The sequence below is a fragment of the Camellia sinensis genome, chromosome 2 (genome assembly GCF_055761805.1).
Source record: "Camellia sinensis isolate YWXY chromosome 2, ASM5576180v1, whole genome shotgun sequence".
Lineage (NCBI taxonomy): Eukaryota > Viridiplantae > Streptophyta > Magnoliopsida > Ericales > Theaceae > Camellia > Camellia sinensis.
Window position 1 is genome coordinate 80,013,111 of NC_138962.1, and position 19,990 is coordinate 80,033,100.

The 19,990-nt window shown below is 36.3% G+C and overlaps 1 protein-coding gene, 1 long non-coding RNA gene and 1 pseudogene across 2 annotated transcripts; 2 read left to right on the top strand and 1 right to left on the bottom strand.

The window, feature by feature from the left end:
* Positions 1-1,222: 1,222 nt before the first annotated feature.
* LOC145820141 (uncharacterized) lies at positions 1,223-3,286 on the top strand. Its single transcript, XR_014361176.1, has 2 exons — positions 1,223-1,374; positions 1,417-3,286. It is a non-coding gene; the product is annotated as an uncharacterized LOC145820141 (long non-coding RNA).
* A 248-nt stretch (positions 3,287-3,534) lies between these two features.
* LOC145820140 (elongation factor 1-alpha pseudogene) lies at positions 3,535-4,263 on the bottom strand (annotated as a pseudogene).
* A 668-nt stretch (positions 4,264-4,931) lies between these two features.
* LOC114319683 (uncharacterized) lies at positions 4,932-19,779 on the top strand. The gene is made up of 6 exons (XM_082911611.1): positions 4,932-5,103; positions 18,124-18,308; positions 18,405-18,492; positions 18,589-18,666; positions 18,987-19,164; positions 19,359-19,779. The coding sequence occupies exons 1-6, from the start codon at positions 4,932-4,934 to the stop codon at positions 19,777-19,779; spliced, it is 1,122 nt and encodes a 373-aa protein (XP_082767737.1).
* The last annotated feature ends 211 nt before the right edge of the window (positions 19,780-19,990 follow it).

The window sequence follows — 19,990 nt, forward strand, 5'->3', positions numbered from 1 at the left end:
GCCGTCTGATGTGTAATGTTCCAATGTATTTTCTTTATTTGATATTATTCACTGGGCTTTCGCTTACGCTCATTCATGTCCTTGTAGGTGAGCCAAGAGAGGTCCAGCCCCAGCCCCAGTGAAGTCTATATAGAACAACCGGGTTTTGGAGAGTCAGCCCATATGTCTCACGCACGAGACTCACCTTTGCCTTTTTGTCATTTTGTTCTATGTTGTCATGTTGGCGAAGTCTTTGTATATGTCTGTATATAGTTTTCACAGGTTGACTTAGTTTTGGATGATCCTGTTTGTACAGAACTTTATGATACTGTATTTCTGTTGTGAGTTATTAATGTATGTATGTATAGTTTGTTTTGGCGTGCCATGTAAGCACAGCTCTATGGACAAAGTTTTAAAATTTTGCTTCCGTTTGGCCCTTTTACTCTGATGAGTTATGTTTTGTTTGATTTGAGGCCGTAGGCAATCTCAGGATTACTGGCCGGTTATGGCCTAAACCCATATAGGCGGATTCGGGTCATGACAGAGTGGTATCAGAGCACGAGTTAATAATGCACACACTTGTTCAAAAGAGAAATAAGCGTCTAGAAAAGATCTAGGATGCATTCATGTGATAAGTATGAATCTGAAAGCATCAAGAATACGCTTAACTGTTAAATGTGAACAACTATATGTTATAAGTTTGTGAACTGCTTGCATTTCAAATTATTTGATTATGTATGCTCTTTAGTATATGCATACCTGTGTATCCTTTGTATAAAGTATAATGCAAGTTTAATTAGATGGTGAGAATAAGAGGTGATGAGATAGAGGAATCTTCTACTGCCAGACTGGATAGAATGGAAAGACTGATTCAGGAAATGGCAGAGACATTGAGGCAACAACAGGAATGGCAGCAACAGTGGCAACAGCCACATCCTCCACCTCCGCCTCCGGCACCTCATGCGCCAGATAATCAGAATGATGATCGAATCATAGCTCTCACCAAAGAGTTCAAGAAAATGAAACCACCACAGTTCCATGGTGGATTAGATCCTTTGAAAGCTGAAGCGTGGGTCCTCGGCATCGAAAAACTGTTTGAAGTGTTCCTGTGTTCGGAGACACAGAAAGTGCTTCTAGCCACCTTTATGCTAGAAGACGAAGCAAGAAGATGGTGAATGTCTTGAAGCTAGAAACCTACATCGGGGTGCTAGACAGGGCTATTGTAGAAAATTTAATCTATAAAGAGAAATAGAGAATTGTATTATTGATTGATATTTTGATTTCTATTACAATGATTCATGATTCCTATATATAGAAGAGGGTGAGTGTGTAGTAGGTAAGGAGTAGGTGAAGTGGAGGTGGTAGTGGTGTAGTGGGTTAGGTTTAGTGGAGTAGGTGAGGTGGTAGTGGTGTAGTGGGTTAGGTTTAGTAGAGTAGGTGAGGTGGTAGTGGTGTAGTGGGTTAGGTTTAGTGGAGTAGGTTTAAGTGAGTGAAGTAGGTGGAGAGTAGGTGGATTTTAACAGCCCCCCGCAAACTCAAGGGGGATAGGAACTAACCAACTTGAGTTTGGAGAGAGTAACAAAACAAGAAAATACATAAAAATAAAAGAGGATAGGTGACACTGTATGGTCGTGTCAGACCATTGGGGAAGACACTGTATGGTGGTGTCATAACGTTGTAGAGGACACAGTATGGTGGTGTCATAACGTTGTAGATGACACTGTATGGGGGTGTCATAACGTGGTAGAGGACACTGTATGGTGGTGTCAGACCGATGTAGAAGACAGTTTATGGGGTCATGTCGGACCGTTGTAGCAGACAATGTGGTGACAGTTGTTGTGACAGTTTACGGAGTCTTGCTGGACCCTTGTAGAAACTAACCGGAATCAATGTCGGGACAGTTTACAGAGTCTTGTCGGACCCTTGTAGAAACTAACCGGAATCTATGTCGGGACAGTTTACAGAGTCTTGTTGGACCCATAAAGGAGCTAACCGGAATCAATGTCGGGACAGTTTACAGAGTCTTGTTGGACCCATAAAGGAGCTAACCGGAATCAATGTCGGGACAGTTTACAGAGTCTTGTCGGACCCTTGTAGAAACTAACCGGAATCAATATCGGGACAGTTTACAGAGTCTTGTCGGACCCCTAAAAAGTCGCACCCTCAAAAGGTGTTCCCAATCTTTCAAAAGGCGTGCCATCAAAAGGCGTGCCCAATCCATAAAAAGGCGTGCCATCAAAAGGCGTGCCCATGTTTTCAAAAGGCGTGCCATCAAAAGGCGTGCCCAATCCATAAAAAGGCGTGCCATCAAAAGGTGCGCCAGACACGCGGCGATGCACGTGATCGACAGAACGCGTGTCGGCCTCTTTGTCATGGTCTTTATAAACCGAAGCGGAGGCTGAGGCTTGGAAGCAGAGACAAAAACCTGCTAGAAAAACTCTGAAAAACTCTTCGTTTTCTGAGAGAGATTTCTGAGAGAGATACTCTGTAACACTCTGTTTTCTGAGAGAGATACTCTGTAACACTCTGTTGTCTGAGAGAGATTTCTGAGAGAGATACTCTGTAACACTCTGTTTTCTGAGAGAGATTTCTGAGAGAGACACTCTGTAACACTCTGTTGTCCAGAAAATGGCTTCGTCTTCCCGTAGTCTGCTCACTCTCTTTCCAGACCTTAACGAGTCAACAAGAGAGATAACTGGTGCGGGGGCCAGTGAACCTCAACCAAGCGCCCCAGGGTTTGCTCCGTTGAACTTTCCTATGCGGTCTGTTGAGCAAAAAATGGCAGTGCAAACTGACATTGAAGCCAATCAGTATACTTTGAAGTCCTGTGTGGAGACGATGACGGCAGTCACAAACTTGTCGCACCGGCTGCAGAGTAGGACAAATGAGGTGCAGCATTTAAACGGCCAATTGGCTCTGCTCCAGCGCATGTATAAGGATGCGCGAGCAGAGATAAGTGTGCTGAAGGCGGAAAACAAGGAGCTGAAGCGGAAGGCTACCGTGATGTTCCGATTTGGAGGTCCACCATATGCTGTAGTGGAGGAGCAGGGTGGAGTGAACGTGCTCGGTGGAGTGGGTAGTATGGAGGCAGCGCCGGTAAGGGACACCCAAGAGAAAAGCAAGAAGAAGAGACCTGCAGCAGAGTAGAGAAGAAAAATCCCACTGTGGGTGCGGGTGTGTTGTGGTGGTTTGTTTGTTTGTTGGTTTTTTTTTTTTTTTTTTTTTTTTTTTTTTTTGTGTAAAATTGTGATCGGGGTTGATCCCTGAGATGAATAAAATATGATTTGGTGTGCAAAGCTATATGGTATGAAGGGAATTGGAAAAAAGATTAAAAAGAATGTGAAAGAAAAATAAAGAAAAAATAATAAAAATATATTTGAAATCAAAAAATGAAAGATGGAGGAAATAAGGAAAGTGGTTTGGAGAAAATAAATAAAAATAAAAATAATGGAGTTGGAAATCAAACGGAGGAGAGATGAAGATATTTTTTTTTTTTTTAATATAATATAATAAAAAGAGATATATATATATATATATATATATATATATAATAAAGAAATGAGTGGGTGCCCCCCATGTGCAAGGATAGTGCTGGCACTTCAATAGGTGGTACAGCCTACTGAGCATCAGCTTTGACAGGAGCTGCCTTTGGACCTTTTCTCTAATAAATGCGTCAAACTGTTGCTGTTGGTGTTATCAAGAATGTGGAGAAGAGGAGGCTTGTCTGATGGCCTCTTGGGCTGTGTAATCATATCGAGGTTGGTGGACCTCTCAATCATGTTGTCACCCTCAAAACCAGAGATGGGGACAAAAGGAATTTTGTCAGGGTTGTAACCAACCTTCTTCAGATAGGAAGAGACTTCCTGCACAATTTCATCATACCTTGCTTTTGAGTACTTAGGAGTGGTAGCATCCATCTTGTTACAGCAGCAAATCATCTGCCTCACTCCAAGAGTAAAAGGAAGGAGAGCATGTTCACGGAAGAACTTGGGCTCCTTCTCAATCTCCTTGCCAGATCGACGATCAATCTCAGCAAACTTGACAGCAATGTGGGAGGTGTGGCAGTCAAGAACTGGAGCATACCCATTACCAATCTGACCTGGGTGATTCATAATAATAACCTGGGAGGTGAAATTTGCAGCTTCCTTGGCTGGATCATCCTTTGAGTTGGATGCAACAAAACCACGCTTGAGATCCTTCACTGCAACATTGTAGATGAAGACGACCGAGACGGTGGTGTATGGGAGGACAACAGTGAGAGGAGGGGCAGTGGTGGTGGACTCGAAGAAATTTCAAGGTATGTGTAGAAAATTCTAGCAGATTAGGTTGAGGTCCGGCGGGCGGCCAAGGCGAGGTTGCCGCCCGCCGGTGAAGCGAAAAATACTAAGTGCTTAGCCTTGCTCTGATACCATGTAGAAAATTTAATCTATAAAGAGAAATAGAGAATTGTATTATTGATTGATATTTTGATTTCTATTACAATGATTCATGATTCCTATATATAGAAGAGGGTGAGTGTGTAGTAGGTAAGGAGTAGGTGAAGTGGAGGTGGTAGTGGTGTAGTGGGTTAGGTTTAGTGGAGTAGGTGAGGTGGTAGTGGTGTAGTGGGTTAGGTTTAGTAGAGTAGGTGAGGTGGTAGTGGTGTAGTGGGTTAGGTTTAGTGGAGTAGGTTTAAGTGGGTGAAGTAGGTGGAGAGTAGGTGGATTTTAACAGCTATAATATCAGAGGCTAACATAGCCAGATAGGCTAAGCCAACAACAGAATGGAAAGGCAACAAAAGGCAAGGCCTCTTTTCGAAGAATAAATTTTTGAAAAAGCAGAATACGGGCTCCTCAAATACTTCGAATTCTTCCCAAGACACATCTCCCATGTGCAATATTTGTAGCAAAAGGCATCGTGGAGTTTGTTACTGTGTGTCAGGAGCCTGTTTCAAATGTGGGAAACAAGGGCATATGGCTCGAGATTACAAACAGAACATTGAAAAATTTGCTACTAGTTTGACAGCGTCTGTCCCAAAACCAGGAAATGCTACGAGATCTACTCCTGCCGGAGATACCGTGAGACAAGGGAGAGTTTTTGCGCTTATTCCGGGCGATACCCGGAATGCTAACGCAATTATCTCAGGTACCATTTCTATATGTAATCAGGATGCTTTTGTGTTAATTGACTCTGGATCAACACACTCATTTGTAACATGTGCATTTGCATCTAGACTGAGTAGACCTCTAGAATTATTGTCATATCTACTATGTGTGTCTGCTCCATCTGGGGAATCGGTATTGTGTGAATCTATCTATCGTTTTTGTGACATGCGAATTGGAAACGCCATTCTATATGTGGACTTGTTACCCTTGAACTTTAGGCACTTTTACATAATTCTGGGCATGGACTGATTAACTAAATATTGTGCCACCATTGACTGTGTGACAAAACGGGTTGTGTTTAGACCACCAGAACAAGAAGAAATTGTGTTTGTGGGTAACGGGGTAGTGCCTCCACCTTATTTGATATCTGCAATGAAAGCATGCAAATTGATCAGGAAAGGGTGTCAGGGTTATTTGTGCTATGTGTTGTTTGAACAATCTGTAAATGCTGAATTGAATGATATCCCTATTGTTAGAGAATTTCCAGATGTGTTTCCAAATGAACTACCAGGGAAATTGATGGACAGGGAGATAAAATTCACTATTGAAACTGTATCAGGCACCCAGCCTATTTCTAAAACTCCCTACAGAAAGGCTACAGCTGAAATGAAAGAATTGAAAGAACAATTACAAGACCTACTTGACAAAGGATTTATCAGACCTAGCACTTCACCATGGGGTGCACCCGTGTTGTTTGTGAAAAAGAAAGATGGAACCCTACGCTTGTGTATCGACTATCGGGAATTGAACAAGGTAACGATAAAGAATAAATATCCCTTACCCTGTATTGATGACCTGTTTGACCAGTTGCAGGGATCACAAGTGTTTTCCAAGATTGATTTGAGATCCGGGTATCATCAGTTGAAGATAAAAGCGGAAGATGTTGAGAAAACTGCATTCAGAACGAGGTATGGACATTTTGAGTTTCTTGTTATGCCATTTGAAGTGACCAATGCTTCGGCAGCATTTATGGACCTAACGAACCGAATTTTTAAAACCTACCTTGACGAATTTGTTGTGGTTTTTATTGATGACATTTTGATATACTCTAAAGATAGACTTGAATATGAACAACATTTGAGAACTGTCCTGCAAATACTTAGGGAAAGGAAATTGTTTGCTAAACTAAAGAAATGTGAGTTTTGGTTGGATGAAGTTGTTTTCTTAGGGCATGCGATCAACAAGGAAGGGATTTCAGTGGACTCGCAAAAAATAGAGGCAATTGTGAATTGGACTGCACTAACCAATGTAACAGAAGTCTGCAATTTTATGGGTTTAGCTGGGTACTACAGGAGGTTTGTGAAAGATTTTTTAAAAATAGCTGTGCCTCTTACCCAACTGACACGCAAAGGGCAACCTTTTGAGTGGAACGATGAAAGAGAATCAGCCTTTCATGAATTGAAAACAAGATTGACCAATGCACCGATTTTAACACTACCATCAGGTACGAAAAATTTTGTAATTTTCAGTGATGCGTCTTATAAAGGTTTGGGTTGTGTGTTAATGCAGAACGGAAAGGTTATTTCTTATGCCTCCCGACAGTTGAGGCCACATAAGAAGAATTATCCAACACATGACATAGAATTGGCCGCGATTGTTTTTGCTTTGAAAATCTGGCGGCATTATCTGTATGGAGCAAAGTGTGAAGTCTATATGGATCACAAAAGTTTGAAATACTTCTTCACGCAGAAGGAGTTGAATATGCGATAGAGGAGATGGCTGGAATTAATAAAGGATTATGATTTAGAGATTCAGTATCACCCCGGGAAAGCTAACACAGTTGCTGATGCCTTGAGCAGAAAATCAACGGGGAGTATGGCTTGTTTGCTTACTGAACAGAAAGAGATCTTGCAAGATTTTGAGAAGTCTGAAATTGAAGTGATAATGTGTGAACAGGATAGATTAATAGCCACTATTACAGCCGAGCTGGCAATCATTGATAAAATCAAACGAAAACAGAAAGAGGATGAATTCCTCAAGAAGGTGATCGATGAATTTGAGGCAAGTCTGAAGGCAGAGTTCAGTATTGAAAATGAAGTGTTGAAATTTCAAAACAGAACGTGTGTCCCAGATGTACCGGAACTGAAAAAGAGGATTTTAGATGAAGCCCACAAATCAGTGTTTGCTATACATTCGGGCAATAATAAGATGTATCGGGATTTGAAACAAACCTACTGGTGGCCTAAAATGAAGAAGGAGATTGCAGAATATGTGTCCAAATGTCTTCAGTGTCAGCAAGTTAAAGCTGAACATCGGAAACCAGGCGGTCTACTGCAACATCTCCCTATTCCTGAATGGAAGTGGGAACATGTGACTATGGATTTTGTTGTTGGCCTACCTCGGACTCCTCGAGGTATGGATTCTATTTGGGTTGTAGTTTATAGACTGACTAAATCTGCACATTTTCTACCTGTTAGAACTACGTTTAATGCTTATAGATTAGCTACCATATATGTTGATGAGATTGTCTATTTACACGGAGTTCCGGTATCTATTGTGTCGGATAAAGATCCGAAATTTGTATCTAGATTGTGGAAAAGTTTGCAGGAAGCTATGGGGACAGAACTAAGGTTCAGTACTACATTCCACCCACAGACAGATGGGCAATCAGAACGAACAATACAGACTTCGGAAGATATGCTTCGAATGTGTGCTTTAGATTTTCAAGGGAGTTGGGAAGACTATTTGCCACTTGTAGAATTTGCATACAATAATAGCTTCCACTCCAGCATCGGTATGGCACCATACGAGGCTTTGTATGGTAGAGGGTGTAGATCACTTATTTGTTGGACAGAAGTCGGGGATAGAGCTTTACTTGGGCCTGAAATTGTGCAAGACACTTATGAGAAAATCAAATCTATTCGGCAAAGGCTTAAAACAGCTCAGGATCGACAAAAGAATTATGCAGATGTTCGAAGAAGACCTCTTGAGTATGAGGTCGGTGACTATGTGTTTATTCGTGTGTCCCCAATGAAAGGCCAAGTTAGGTTTGGGAAGAAAGACAAGTTGTCGCCCCGTTACATCGGGCCGTTTCAGATTTTGGAAAGACTTGGTCCAGTTGCCTGTAGAGTTGTTTTGCCACCGGGATTCGAACAGATCCATAACGTGTTTCATGTGTCGATGTTGAAGGGTTACCTCCGAGACCCGTTCCATGTGATTGATTATCACCGGGTAGCTATTGATGAAAATATGGAATATGCCGAATGGCCGGAACGAATTGTTGATCGACAAGTGAAACAACTGAGAAGCAAGTCCATCCCAATGGTAAAAGTGGAATGGAAAGAACATTATGGGACGGATGCTACATGGGAAAAAGAGGAGGAAATGCGACTACGCTATCCACATTTATTTCCCGACGAAGGTAAAATAAGTTTGGAAGACCAAACTTCCTAAAGGGGGGAAGACTGTGATATCCCTATTCCGTAATATATTAATTAGTCCTTAATATGAGCATGATTATGTGTTTAATATGATTTTGTGTGCCATTATGTGAAAATATGTGATTTTGAATTTCTATCTGTTCACCGTAGGAATATCTGTTTGATTATCTGCTTTGGAAATTAAATTGATGGCCTTATCGGCCACAGAACCCGAAATTGATTACGCCATTGTGATTGACATAATTTTTAGAGCCTACGGTGAAATTTAATTGAAAATTGATTCGGATCAATTTTATTAGATTTAATTGATGTCATAATGCTCAAGTTATTTAATATTAAAAATTGGCATTAGTGGAATTTATGTAAAGAAGGGCACTACACTCAATTCCCTCATTTGAGCTCAAAAATTAGATTTGTGCCTTAGAATAGAGAGAGGGTCGGGTATAGAGAGAGAAAGTGAGAGAATTGTGTAATCTTGGCTCAAGGTTTGGGAATTTGAAGATTTAACTCAAGAATTGACTAGAGCTTGGGTGTTTGAAGCTCTTAGGTGAGTGATCAACCCTTGACTCATGAATTTTAATTTGTATTTTGTAGATTCAAAGTTGAATGATGAGAAAGAGCATGTATTGAGTTGGTTTTGGTGAATTTAAAGGCAATAGAGGCATGCATGTATGTAATTACTTTGAATTTGCATGTTTGAGCACCAAATGTTTGATCCATGTAAGTTTTTAGTTGAAGATCATACTCTTGACCATCTCTTCATCACATAAGTTGAGAATGAGGGTTATATGTCACATGCATGTGCCATTCACAAAGGTGTAAGTGTTGAAGACATGAAATTGTAATGTTGGTAATGAATTTGGTGGAAAATGAGCCATGCATGTGTTTGATTTATGGAATTGACCTTCAAAATGTTGTAATTTGATGTTGGTATCATGTTAGCATCAATATATTTGAAGTTTGAGCCATAAAACGTAAGTTGGATTGGTTTGAATGCTAGATTTGAGCTCAAGAACTTAGTTGGAAAACCCAGAAAATTTGATGTCCGCTCGAGCAGGGAAACCGCCGCTCGAGCGTGAAATTCGTGCTCCCAGCATATTTTGCAAACATGACACCCGCTTGAGCGGGGAAGTTCACGCTCGAGCGGGGAGCCATGTAGAGAGGCCTTCCGCTCGAGCGTAAATTCGGCATAACCAGCACTTTTGCAGGCCTTAAGGGTCCGCTCGAGCGGGGAAGTCCACGCTCGAGCGAGGACCTTGTTTTCTGAAATTTTGAAAATGCATTATGTGTTATGTTTTCCGTTCCCTTTCACTTCTAAGCACTCTTAGGCATACATTGAGCATTGTAATTGAATTAAAGAGATAAGAATGAAGCCTAAAGAGGAATATGTGAATTAAAGAACGGATTGAATTATTTGTAACCCATACGTGTTATGTGATATGTAGGGTCAAGCTGCAGGGCAAATCCACAAGCCGATCACTGTGAGTCACATCTGAAGTATGTTTTTGTCCAATTGCTTACTTCTATGTAAGTTTTATAAAGTTTAATAATTTGAATGGTGGACAAAGTTTGAAATGAAAAGCCTAAAGGCCAGTTTGAAATGAAAGTTTGAAAGGCTTAAAGGTCAGTCTGATATGAAAGTTTGAAAGGCCTAAAGGCCAGTTTGATATGAAAGTTTGAAAGGCCTAAAGGCCAGTTTGATATGATAGTTTGAAAAGGCCGAAGGCTAGTTTGACATGAATGAATTGTGCCCAAGGCCGTCTGATGTGTAATGTTCCAATGTATTTTCTTTATTTGATATTGTTCTCTGGGTTTTCTCTCACGCTCATTCATGTCCTTGTAGGTGAGCCAAGAGAGGTCCAAACCCAGCCCCAGCCCCAGTGAAGTCTGTATGGAACAACCGGGTTTTGGAGAGTCAGCCCATGTGTCTCACGCACGAGACTCGCCTTCGCCTTTTTGTCATTTTGTTCTATGTTGTCATGTTGGCGAAGTCTTTGTATATGTCTGTATATAGTTTTCACGGGTTGACTTAGTTTTGGATGATCTTGTCTGTACAGAACTTTATGGTACTGTATTTCTGTTTTGAGTTATTAATGTATGTATGTATAGTTTGTTTTGGCGTGCCATGTAAGCACAGCTCTATGGACAAAGTTTTAAAATTTTGCTTCCGTTTGGTCCCTTTACTCTGATGAGTTATGTTTGGTTTGATTTGAGGTCGTAGGTAATCTCAGGATTACTGGCCGGTTATGGCCTAAACCCATAGGGGCGGGTTCGGGTCATGACACATTTCTTCTTCCCGTTCAGGAGATAGTCGTTGCGAAGTTAAACTTTGAAAATTAGTAGTTGCAACCGGTAGAACAGAACTGGAGCGTCGATTGTCCTCTCCGACGTTTGGTCGGTCGTCCGTTCGGACGATCACCGGGCCAAATTTCCTTTCCTGGCCCAAAACTTGTCCATCTAGCCAATATATCTGTCGGCCGGCCAAAAGACCTGTATGACCCGCCAATAATAAATATGAATGAAAAAAATATATATATTCAAACAGTCATATTACTGTTTACTACAACGGTAATATATATATATATATAAATTTATTTCACTCTTTCAAACTACTATAAATATCCTCTATTTTCTAAAATAAATCTCACAAATTATTCTCTCTCTTTCTCTTAAACTCTGTCAATCTCCCTTAAACTCTCAATCTCTCTCAACTCTCAATTAATTTTAAAATGTCATCCTTGAGTGACAATTGCAATTGTGCAACAAGAAACTTTTATCTGAAGAAACTAATTTCTATATCACATTCGCCAGTCAGTAATATTAATTAGTTTAATTAAATTTATTAGCTACTTATTTGTGCACATATATTAATTATTATTTTTTACTCATTGTATCACATATTATTTAAATTAATTATTAATTCTTATATATTGTTTTACTTACATTATTATAGATCTTAATATTCTTAATGTTTATGTCGATATTGATACATATACTACGCAACATGAATATGTTGAACAGTTGGATCATCATCTAGGGGCACAGCTAGTACTGTTTGGGAACATTTTGAAAAAATATCTATAAATAATCCTGATGGTATAATTGCATTTAAAGCAAAATGTAAATATTGTACACATTTACTTAGTGCTGCATTTGCAAGGGTACTAGTCATCTAAAAAGGCATGTTAACAAACATTTACAAAGTCAACAACCTGATATTAGAAGTCAAATGTAATTAGGGGGCTTTATCAACGGGTAATTTGCAAACATTTTTATATGATCCTATACGTGCACAAAATTCTATTATTGATTATATTATTAAAAAAGAACAACCTTATGCTACTAATGATTTATGAAAGTTTTGATTTTACCGAAATGATTTATGAAAGTTTTGCACCGCAATATCAAAGTTTTTCAAGAAATACTACTAGAAATAGGATTTTAAAGAAATTTGAGGATGTTAAAAGTGAATTATTTGACATCTTTAAAAATTTGAATGGAAGAGTTTGTTTAACATCTGATTTATGGTCAAATAATAGTTTTGAATATCTATGTATTACTACATATTTTATTAGGGCCGAGCAAAGAATCTGTGAAATCCGTAATCTAATCCAGTCTAGTTTAATCCGGTAGATTTGGATTAGTTTTTTGAATCCGTGGTTCGGTTCCGGATTGAAAATTTAAAAATCTGTAGTCCACGGATCGGTTCCGGATTGAAACCGATTCGGACCGTATACAAATAGTCTATATTTATATTATACACCATTCTGCATAGTATCTTCTCTTATTTCATATAAAACCTAAACCAAACATAAACCCGCATAGTATCTTCTTTTATTGCTTTTGTTTGTTAGTTTATAATTTTAATTTGTAATGGTATAAATACTTAGGTGGAACTAGTTTTCTTATAGTTGTTTAAATTCTAGAATAGTATGTCGCTATTATGAAAAAACATGTTGCTATTGTGGAACTAATATGATGCTATATTTATATTTTTATAAAATTAAAATGTTATATATATTTTTTTGTTATTTAATTATGTGAATCCGAGATCCTAAATCAATCCAATTCGTGTTTGAATGGATTGGTTCGAATTGGTCCCATAATTTAAATGGATTAGATTGGTTCCAATTTCTTAGGAACCATAGATAACGGATTGGTCCTGATTTTACCCAAATCCGGATCAATCCAGACCATGCTCATCCCTACATTTTATTGATAATGATTAGAAATTAAATAAAAGAATTATTTCATTTAAATTAATTGAACTTTCATACACTGGTCATTCGGTTAGTGTAGAAATAAGAAATGTATTATATGAGTGAGTTTTGCAAAATAAAATATTTACGATTAATTTAGATAATTCAGCATATTATTATCAAACCGTAGTCCATTTAAAATCAACTTTACAATTATTTATTAATGGTGATTTATTTCATATTCGTTATTGTGTCCATATTTAAATTTGATTGTTAAAGAAACTATGCATGTATACGAGACTTCTGTACTTGTAATAAAAAAATACAGTTGTTACTATTATGTCTTCTACTAATCGAATTTCTGAATATAGAAAAATTTGTCAATAAGAAAATATGTCATTTAAAAAATTAATTTTAGATGTAGATAGTAGATGAAATTCAACATATTATATGTTAAAAATAACTTATAAACAAAGAAGAACAATAGATTTATTTTTTGCAACAGCATCAATAGGAGTACTGACTCTCACAGAATTTAATTGGCGCCAAGTAGCCTTGTATAAAGATTTTTTAAAAGTTTTCGATAATTCAACAAAATTATTTTCTTATATATATATATATATATATTTATACTTCGCCATTTATTTTACATATGCTAACAAAAATAATTAAATTTTTTGTAAAATATATGAGTAATGAATATTATGCAATCATTATTATTTCAACGAAAGTAAAATTTGATAGGAAAATGAGTGAGAGCACTAATTAGTGCTATCACTAATGATGTGGCAGTGGGCCTCACCAGGAATGATTTGATGTTTTGGCCTTGGTGTTGTATTTTTTTTCTTCTTTTATTGAGTGCCATGTCATTAGTGGTCTTTTTAGAGCTCCAAAATTAGTGGTCTCTATCATTGCTGAATTTGATAAATATTTTAACCTTTTACCTTGTGTTTTAGATTTAGCCAAAATAATTGATCTGAGGTATAAAGAAATAGGTTTATAAGAATTTTTAGAACGTATTTTCGTTGATTAAACACAATTTGCCCCTATTATGCAAATATGCAACAGATTATTTGAAGAATACAGAGCACCTGTATCTGTAAATACACCTACACACACTACACTAGCAGTCTCATCTCGAGGCGAAAAATCAAATGTTTTTTCAATAATAAAAAGTAGAAGAATATCTCAACATATAAGTAGTTCTGAAATACAATGTTATTTAGAAAGCCTGTTAGTGGATGATTTCGATGATTTTGACATTTTGGAATGGTGGAAACAAAATGAAACTATGTGGCATGTGGTTTCACGTGACCCATGATATACTGACTGTTCTTATTTCTACAGTGGCTTCGGAAATAGCTTTTAGTGTAGGTGGACAGGTGTTGAGCAATTACCGGAGTAGGCTTTCACCTTAAATGTTTAATGCATTAATAATATTCAGAGATCATATGCGTGCGCTTACAAGAAGACAAAATTATAGTGAAAAAGAGCGAATTCAAAATGATTTGGATGACATATCCTCGGACAACGCGACTGAAATGTCTGTCTCCTCCAATGATTGATCAACAATTTATTTTTTACTATTTCATTTCATTTTTTTTATTAGATTATTGAAGTGGAGTATAATGCAAATGATTGGTTGGTTAGTAGGTGCCAACCTAGTTGGGATGTACTTGATCTATAGTGATACAATTGCTCTACCATCATCAATAATCTTGTAACGCCCCAAATTTCTAGCCCAAATGACAATACAACAATCATGGCTCTTTAAAAAAAAACCGAATATAAATTTCCAAACTTACATTACATGATACAATAGTTCTTCATGCAACAACATATTAATCTAACAACAAGTAAACTCCTAAGGGTTTAGAAGTTTCCAAGGCTTGAGCTTGGTTACAAAAAACGGTTATTCAAACCCACACACATATAGCCCTTGGCTTACACACAGAGTCACAACAAAATAAGAGTCACATACTCTCAACACACATTTCCTCGCCTTTAGTTAGGCAGTATCACCACATTTTTTCCTGCACAAAAATTTCGTAGGGTGAGCATAAAGCCTAGTAGAAAATCCTTAACAAAGTATATACATTTTATATAAGTCTCAAGAGATGAAATGCACATGCCATGCTATGCCCTTTTTTGAAGATAAATCACATTTTCATCTTTTGAAAACCATCATGCTCAATGATGTCATGCAATTTCAGTTGTTCAAAACTTAACTATTTATTTCAAGGGCGGTAAATACGACTCTGGTAATCCCTAGGTCGATGTTTGCAAGTAGACTATACAAGTACTACCAAATTGTCATTTTTACCGGTATTAACTGGAACGCTTAACACCTATCCACGCAGGTTTTCAGTCTTTCACCCTGGACTCTCAGGCCAACTTATTCAATATCATCTATACCACCTGTCAAGACTTACCAACGTATTTATCCTGAAACTATTTCATGAAAACTTGTTTCTCAACATTTTTTTCTTAATGCAAGTTTTCAACTCAACTTTCAAAGTTTAATGTAATAAAATGAATTGTTATGCCAATAACACAAGATGAATATAAATACTTTTATTCCAATTCATCATCCAAGGAATAACACAATTCATTCTTCTCAAGTATCCTCAATAATTAGTCATTTCAAGACTATTTCAATGTTTTGAACAATAATTTCTAAAATGAATAACAATTTTCATATTCCCTAAAATTCATCATTTATATAAATATAAATAAGAAATTTTCCAAACATTCATTTATTTTGACACACAAAATAAATACAACAATAAAATTCATGGATTTTCAGTCTCTTTTAAAAAATTTCCAAATTTTAGGTTTTCTCACCAAAACTATACAACTCAAATCTTTTGAAAGAAAACTTTTCAAAATCATCTTTTCTTCAATCAACGAAGATCAAAACTCATAAGATCATTTTAAAACAACAAAAGACAAACTCACATTCAAAATTGCTTAACTTCTTGAATCAACAATAAATTTTCAAAGCTATCGAAAGATGATTTCGAAAATCATATAGACCTTGCAAAAATATATATATAACTCTAAGAAAATTCCTACCTCAAGTTTTGAAGAAGAAATGAGATGAACCCCTAAAATCAACAGTGTCGAAACTCGATCTTCACAACACATAACAAAGCCCTCAAGAAGTTAACCAACTTTGATGAAGAAGTTATGGCAGAACTCTAATGGATCTTGAGAAATCAAGGTTTTGATCCAATTTGGCGTAGGAAAATGTAGAGAGAAGGGAGAGGAAAACGTTTTTAGAGAGAGAGAGAGAGATATATGAAAGTGATCTGAAATATCAGATTCACGAACTGATATAACATGGTCCGCTCGAGCGTGGAAAGCCCTGCTCGAGTGTCAAATACACTTTCTCAGTACTTTTGCAGATAGGTCAAACTTCTGAAACCAAACATTCTCCGCTCGAGCGCATAAACGGTTGCTCGAACGGACAAGCAACTTCTAATGCATTTTGATCCCTGCCAGGGCGCTGTCCTTAGATCCGCCAAGGGGCGTTGCCCCCTGGACCCCCGCGAGCTGGCTGGACAGCTCGATCCCCGACATACTCAGCGAAGTGGCAAAACTGAGATCGCTACAAATCTACACCTATTTTATTTAATAATTTAAATTTTTGTAATATTTTATTTCATTTTGAAATAAAAAATTTTCATTCAATAAATGTAATATAATTAATTTAATATTATAATATTGAAAGTTTCATTTTCATATATACAAAATTATTTATTTCGAAAGAAAAAAAATTATATAATTACATACTTTTTTAGTTATAAGTTCATAATTAAAAAAATATAAGTCATACATAATTAAATTTAAATACCATCAGTGGCGGAGGTACATTGGGGCGAGGGGGGTCGCGTGCTCCTGACTTTTCAAAATTTTTTTTTTTGGTGGGGTCTTGCTTACACTTACACACAGTGCCTTTTTCTATACATAATACAAACACAATGACACACCACACGCACTCATTTTTTTTTTTTTTTTTGAATCCTAATCCCAACCAAACACTGACACATAACCTTTTTTTTTTTGGTAAGTGCACACAACTCCAATTATGGCAAGGCTAAAACCCTAAAAGTGTATGAAATTCTTTATTTTTTTATTTATTCACAGTACTTGTTAAGTGTTTTCGTATTTTCTTTGTCTTCTTTGTCTCCCTTTGTTGCTTTGCAATTTACTGACTCGCGATTTACCAGATTACAATCACACAACACAGATTTGGGACCACACTACAATCTTGATATCTTCTCTTCATTGTTTACAAGTAACTTTATTTATTTATTTTTACTTTTAAATAAAAATTATGAGTGTTAATTTATTATTATTTGTCAAGTTTTGATTTGTAAAATTTTTTGATTTGTTATTATTTATGTTAAAATAAGAGATCTTGATATGCTAAAATTATGAATCTTAATTGGTGGTAATTTATATTAAAATTAGGGATTTTGGTTTGTTGTTGTTTGTGCTGAAATTAAAAATATTAATTTGCAGTGATTAATATTTAAATTAGGGATTTTGATTTGTTATAATTTGTACTAAAATTAGAAATTTTGATTTGTTGTGATTTGTGCTAAATTTAAATTTTTGGATTTGTATTAAAATTGGAGATTTTGATTTGTATGGGTTTGTGATTTTGATTATAAATTTTTATTTTGATTTTTAATTTTTTCAAACAGTCATGGAAAGATATTTTAAAAGAAAATTAAAGTTGGAATCATCTTTTTCTCAAGAAGAAGATGATAATTATTCTTTCGCAAAACAAAATCGCATAGAAATCAACTTAGTAGACCTTCCTGCAGATCTAGGACTACGGTCTCGGATTATGGACTATAATGTTAATGATCGAGACCAAATTCGTTGGGCATATCTACAAAAAGATCCTTGTCAACTTGATGATCATAATTTTCTACAAAAATCATTTGGACAAAAACTTCAACGATTTAATTAGGCTTGGTTTAGTGAATTTCCTAATTGGTTGGAGTATAACGTAGCAAAAGATGCAGCATTTTTTTTATGTTGTTATCTTTTCAAACCCGATATTGGAGATCAAGTTAGTGGTGATTCTTTTGTTGGTGAGGGTTTCTCAAATTGGAAGAAAAAAAGAAAAAATTCAGACTCATGTTGAAAGTCCCAATAGTGTACATAATCAAGTTTCGAGTAAATGCCAAGACTTGTTAAACCAAAACAAACATATTCAAACAATTTTTTTCAAACAATCTGATCAAGCTCGAATTGAGTATCGAACCCATTTGAATGCATCGGTTGATTGTGTCAAATTTCTTCTAAGACAAGGACTTGGGTTTTGTGGGCATAATGAATCTGAAAATTCAAGTAACTAAGGAAATTTTCTTGAGCATCTCAAGTTTCTTGCTAATCATAATGAAGATATCAAAGTGGTTGCATTAAGCAATGCTCCACAAAATCTCAAGTTGACATCTCCTGATATTCAAAAAGACATTGTAAATGGGGTGGCATTTGAAGCTATCAATGTGATTACTAGAGATCTTGGTGATGCAGTTTTTTCTATTTTGATTGATGAAGCCCATGACATATCAATCAAGAAGCAAATGGTAGTTGTAATATAATATGTTGACAAAAAAGGCCAAGTGATTGAACGGTTTTTGGGTATTAAGCATGTTGCTAATACGAATGCTCTCTCACTCAAGCAAGCTGTGGAAAATTTATTTTCCAGACTTGGATTGAGTATTTCTAGATTGCGGGGTCAAGGATATGATGGGGCTTGTAATATGCAAAGTGAGTTCAATGGTCTTAAAACACTTATACTGAAAGAGAATCCTCGTGCATATTATGTTTATTGTTTTGCTTATCAATTGCAATTGACATTTGTAGCTGTAGCAAAGAATCATAATCAAATTATTTTAATTTTCACTTTGGTTTCTAATGTGGTGAATGTTGTTGGAGCATCATGTAAATGTTAAGATATTGTTGAGGAGAAACAAGCTGCAAAAGTTGCCGAGGCACTTAATACTAGAGAGCTATCTAGTGGGTATGCTTAAATCAAGATACTAATCTTAAATGTGTTGGTGATACGTGTTGGGATTCACACTATGGTACTTTAGTCAACTTGGCTAGTATGTTTTTAACAGTGATTGATGTGCTTGAAATGATTTCGAAAGATGGTTCAAATTCAGAACAATGAGCAGAAGCAAATGTATCATTGGATTCAATTCAATCATTTGAGTTTGTATTCAACCTTCATTTGATGAAAACGATATTGGCTATTATAGGTGAGTTATCGCAAGCACTACAAAGGAAAGATCAAGATATTGTTAATGCCATGAATTTAGTTCAAATTTCTAAAGTACGGCTCCAAAAGATGAGAGAGTGTGGGTGGACATCTTTATTTGATGATATTTTGTCTTTTTGTGAAAAGCATAAAATTGATGTTCCCCAAATTGATGATATGTTTGTACCTCGAGGGAGAAAACGACGCAATGCTCAAGAATTACAAACTTATATCATTATCGCACTGAGTTGTTTTACATTGTTTCAAATATGAAAATTCAAGAACTAAATGCTTGTTTAACTAAGTCGAACACTGAGTTGTTACTTTGTGTGGCATATTTGAATCCATCTAACTCTTTCTCTAGTTTTGACAGGAAAAAGTTAATTCATCTTGTTGAATTTTATCCCAAAGAATTTTCTTCAGTGGAGCTCATGGTACTTATTGACCAACTTGATACATATATTATCGATATTCTATCCAGTAGTGAGTTCTCAGTGTTGAATGTAATTGCCGACCTTGCTAAAAAAGTTGTGGAGACTGGAAAAGACAAAGTATATTCATTGATGTATTTTCTCTTGACTTTAGCATTAGTCTTACCTGTTGCAACTACTCTTGTTGAGATGGTATTTTCAGCTATGAATACTGTGAAGAATCGGTTGCGGAACCAAATGGGTGATGAATGGATAAATGATAGTTTGGTTGTCAACATTGAGAGAGATATTTTTTATGGCATTGACAATGATACTATCATGCAAAGATTTCAAAAGATGAAAACTCATCAGGGTCAATTGTAAAAGTTTAAAATTAAAAACATTTTGTAATGAATATTAATTTTTAATGTTTAATATTAACTCGAAAAATCATTATTATGTTATTGTTATTGATTGGGGAAGAAAAATTTTGAGATTATAATTAATAGGTGTCTCCCCATACCGCCACTGAATACCGCCATGAAACATAACCAAACAAAATATCTCATTAATTTTAACTAAAATACTCTAATAT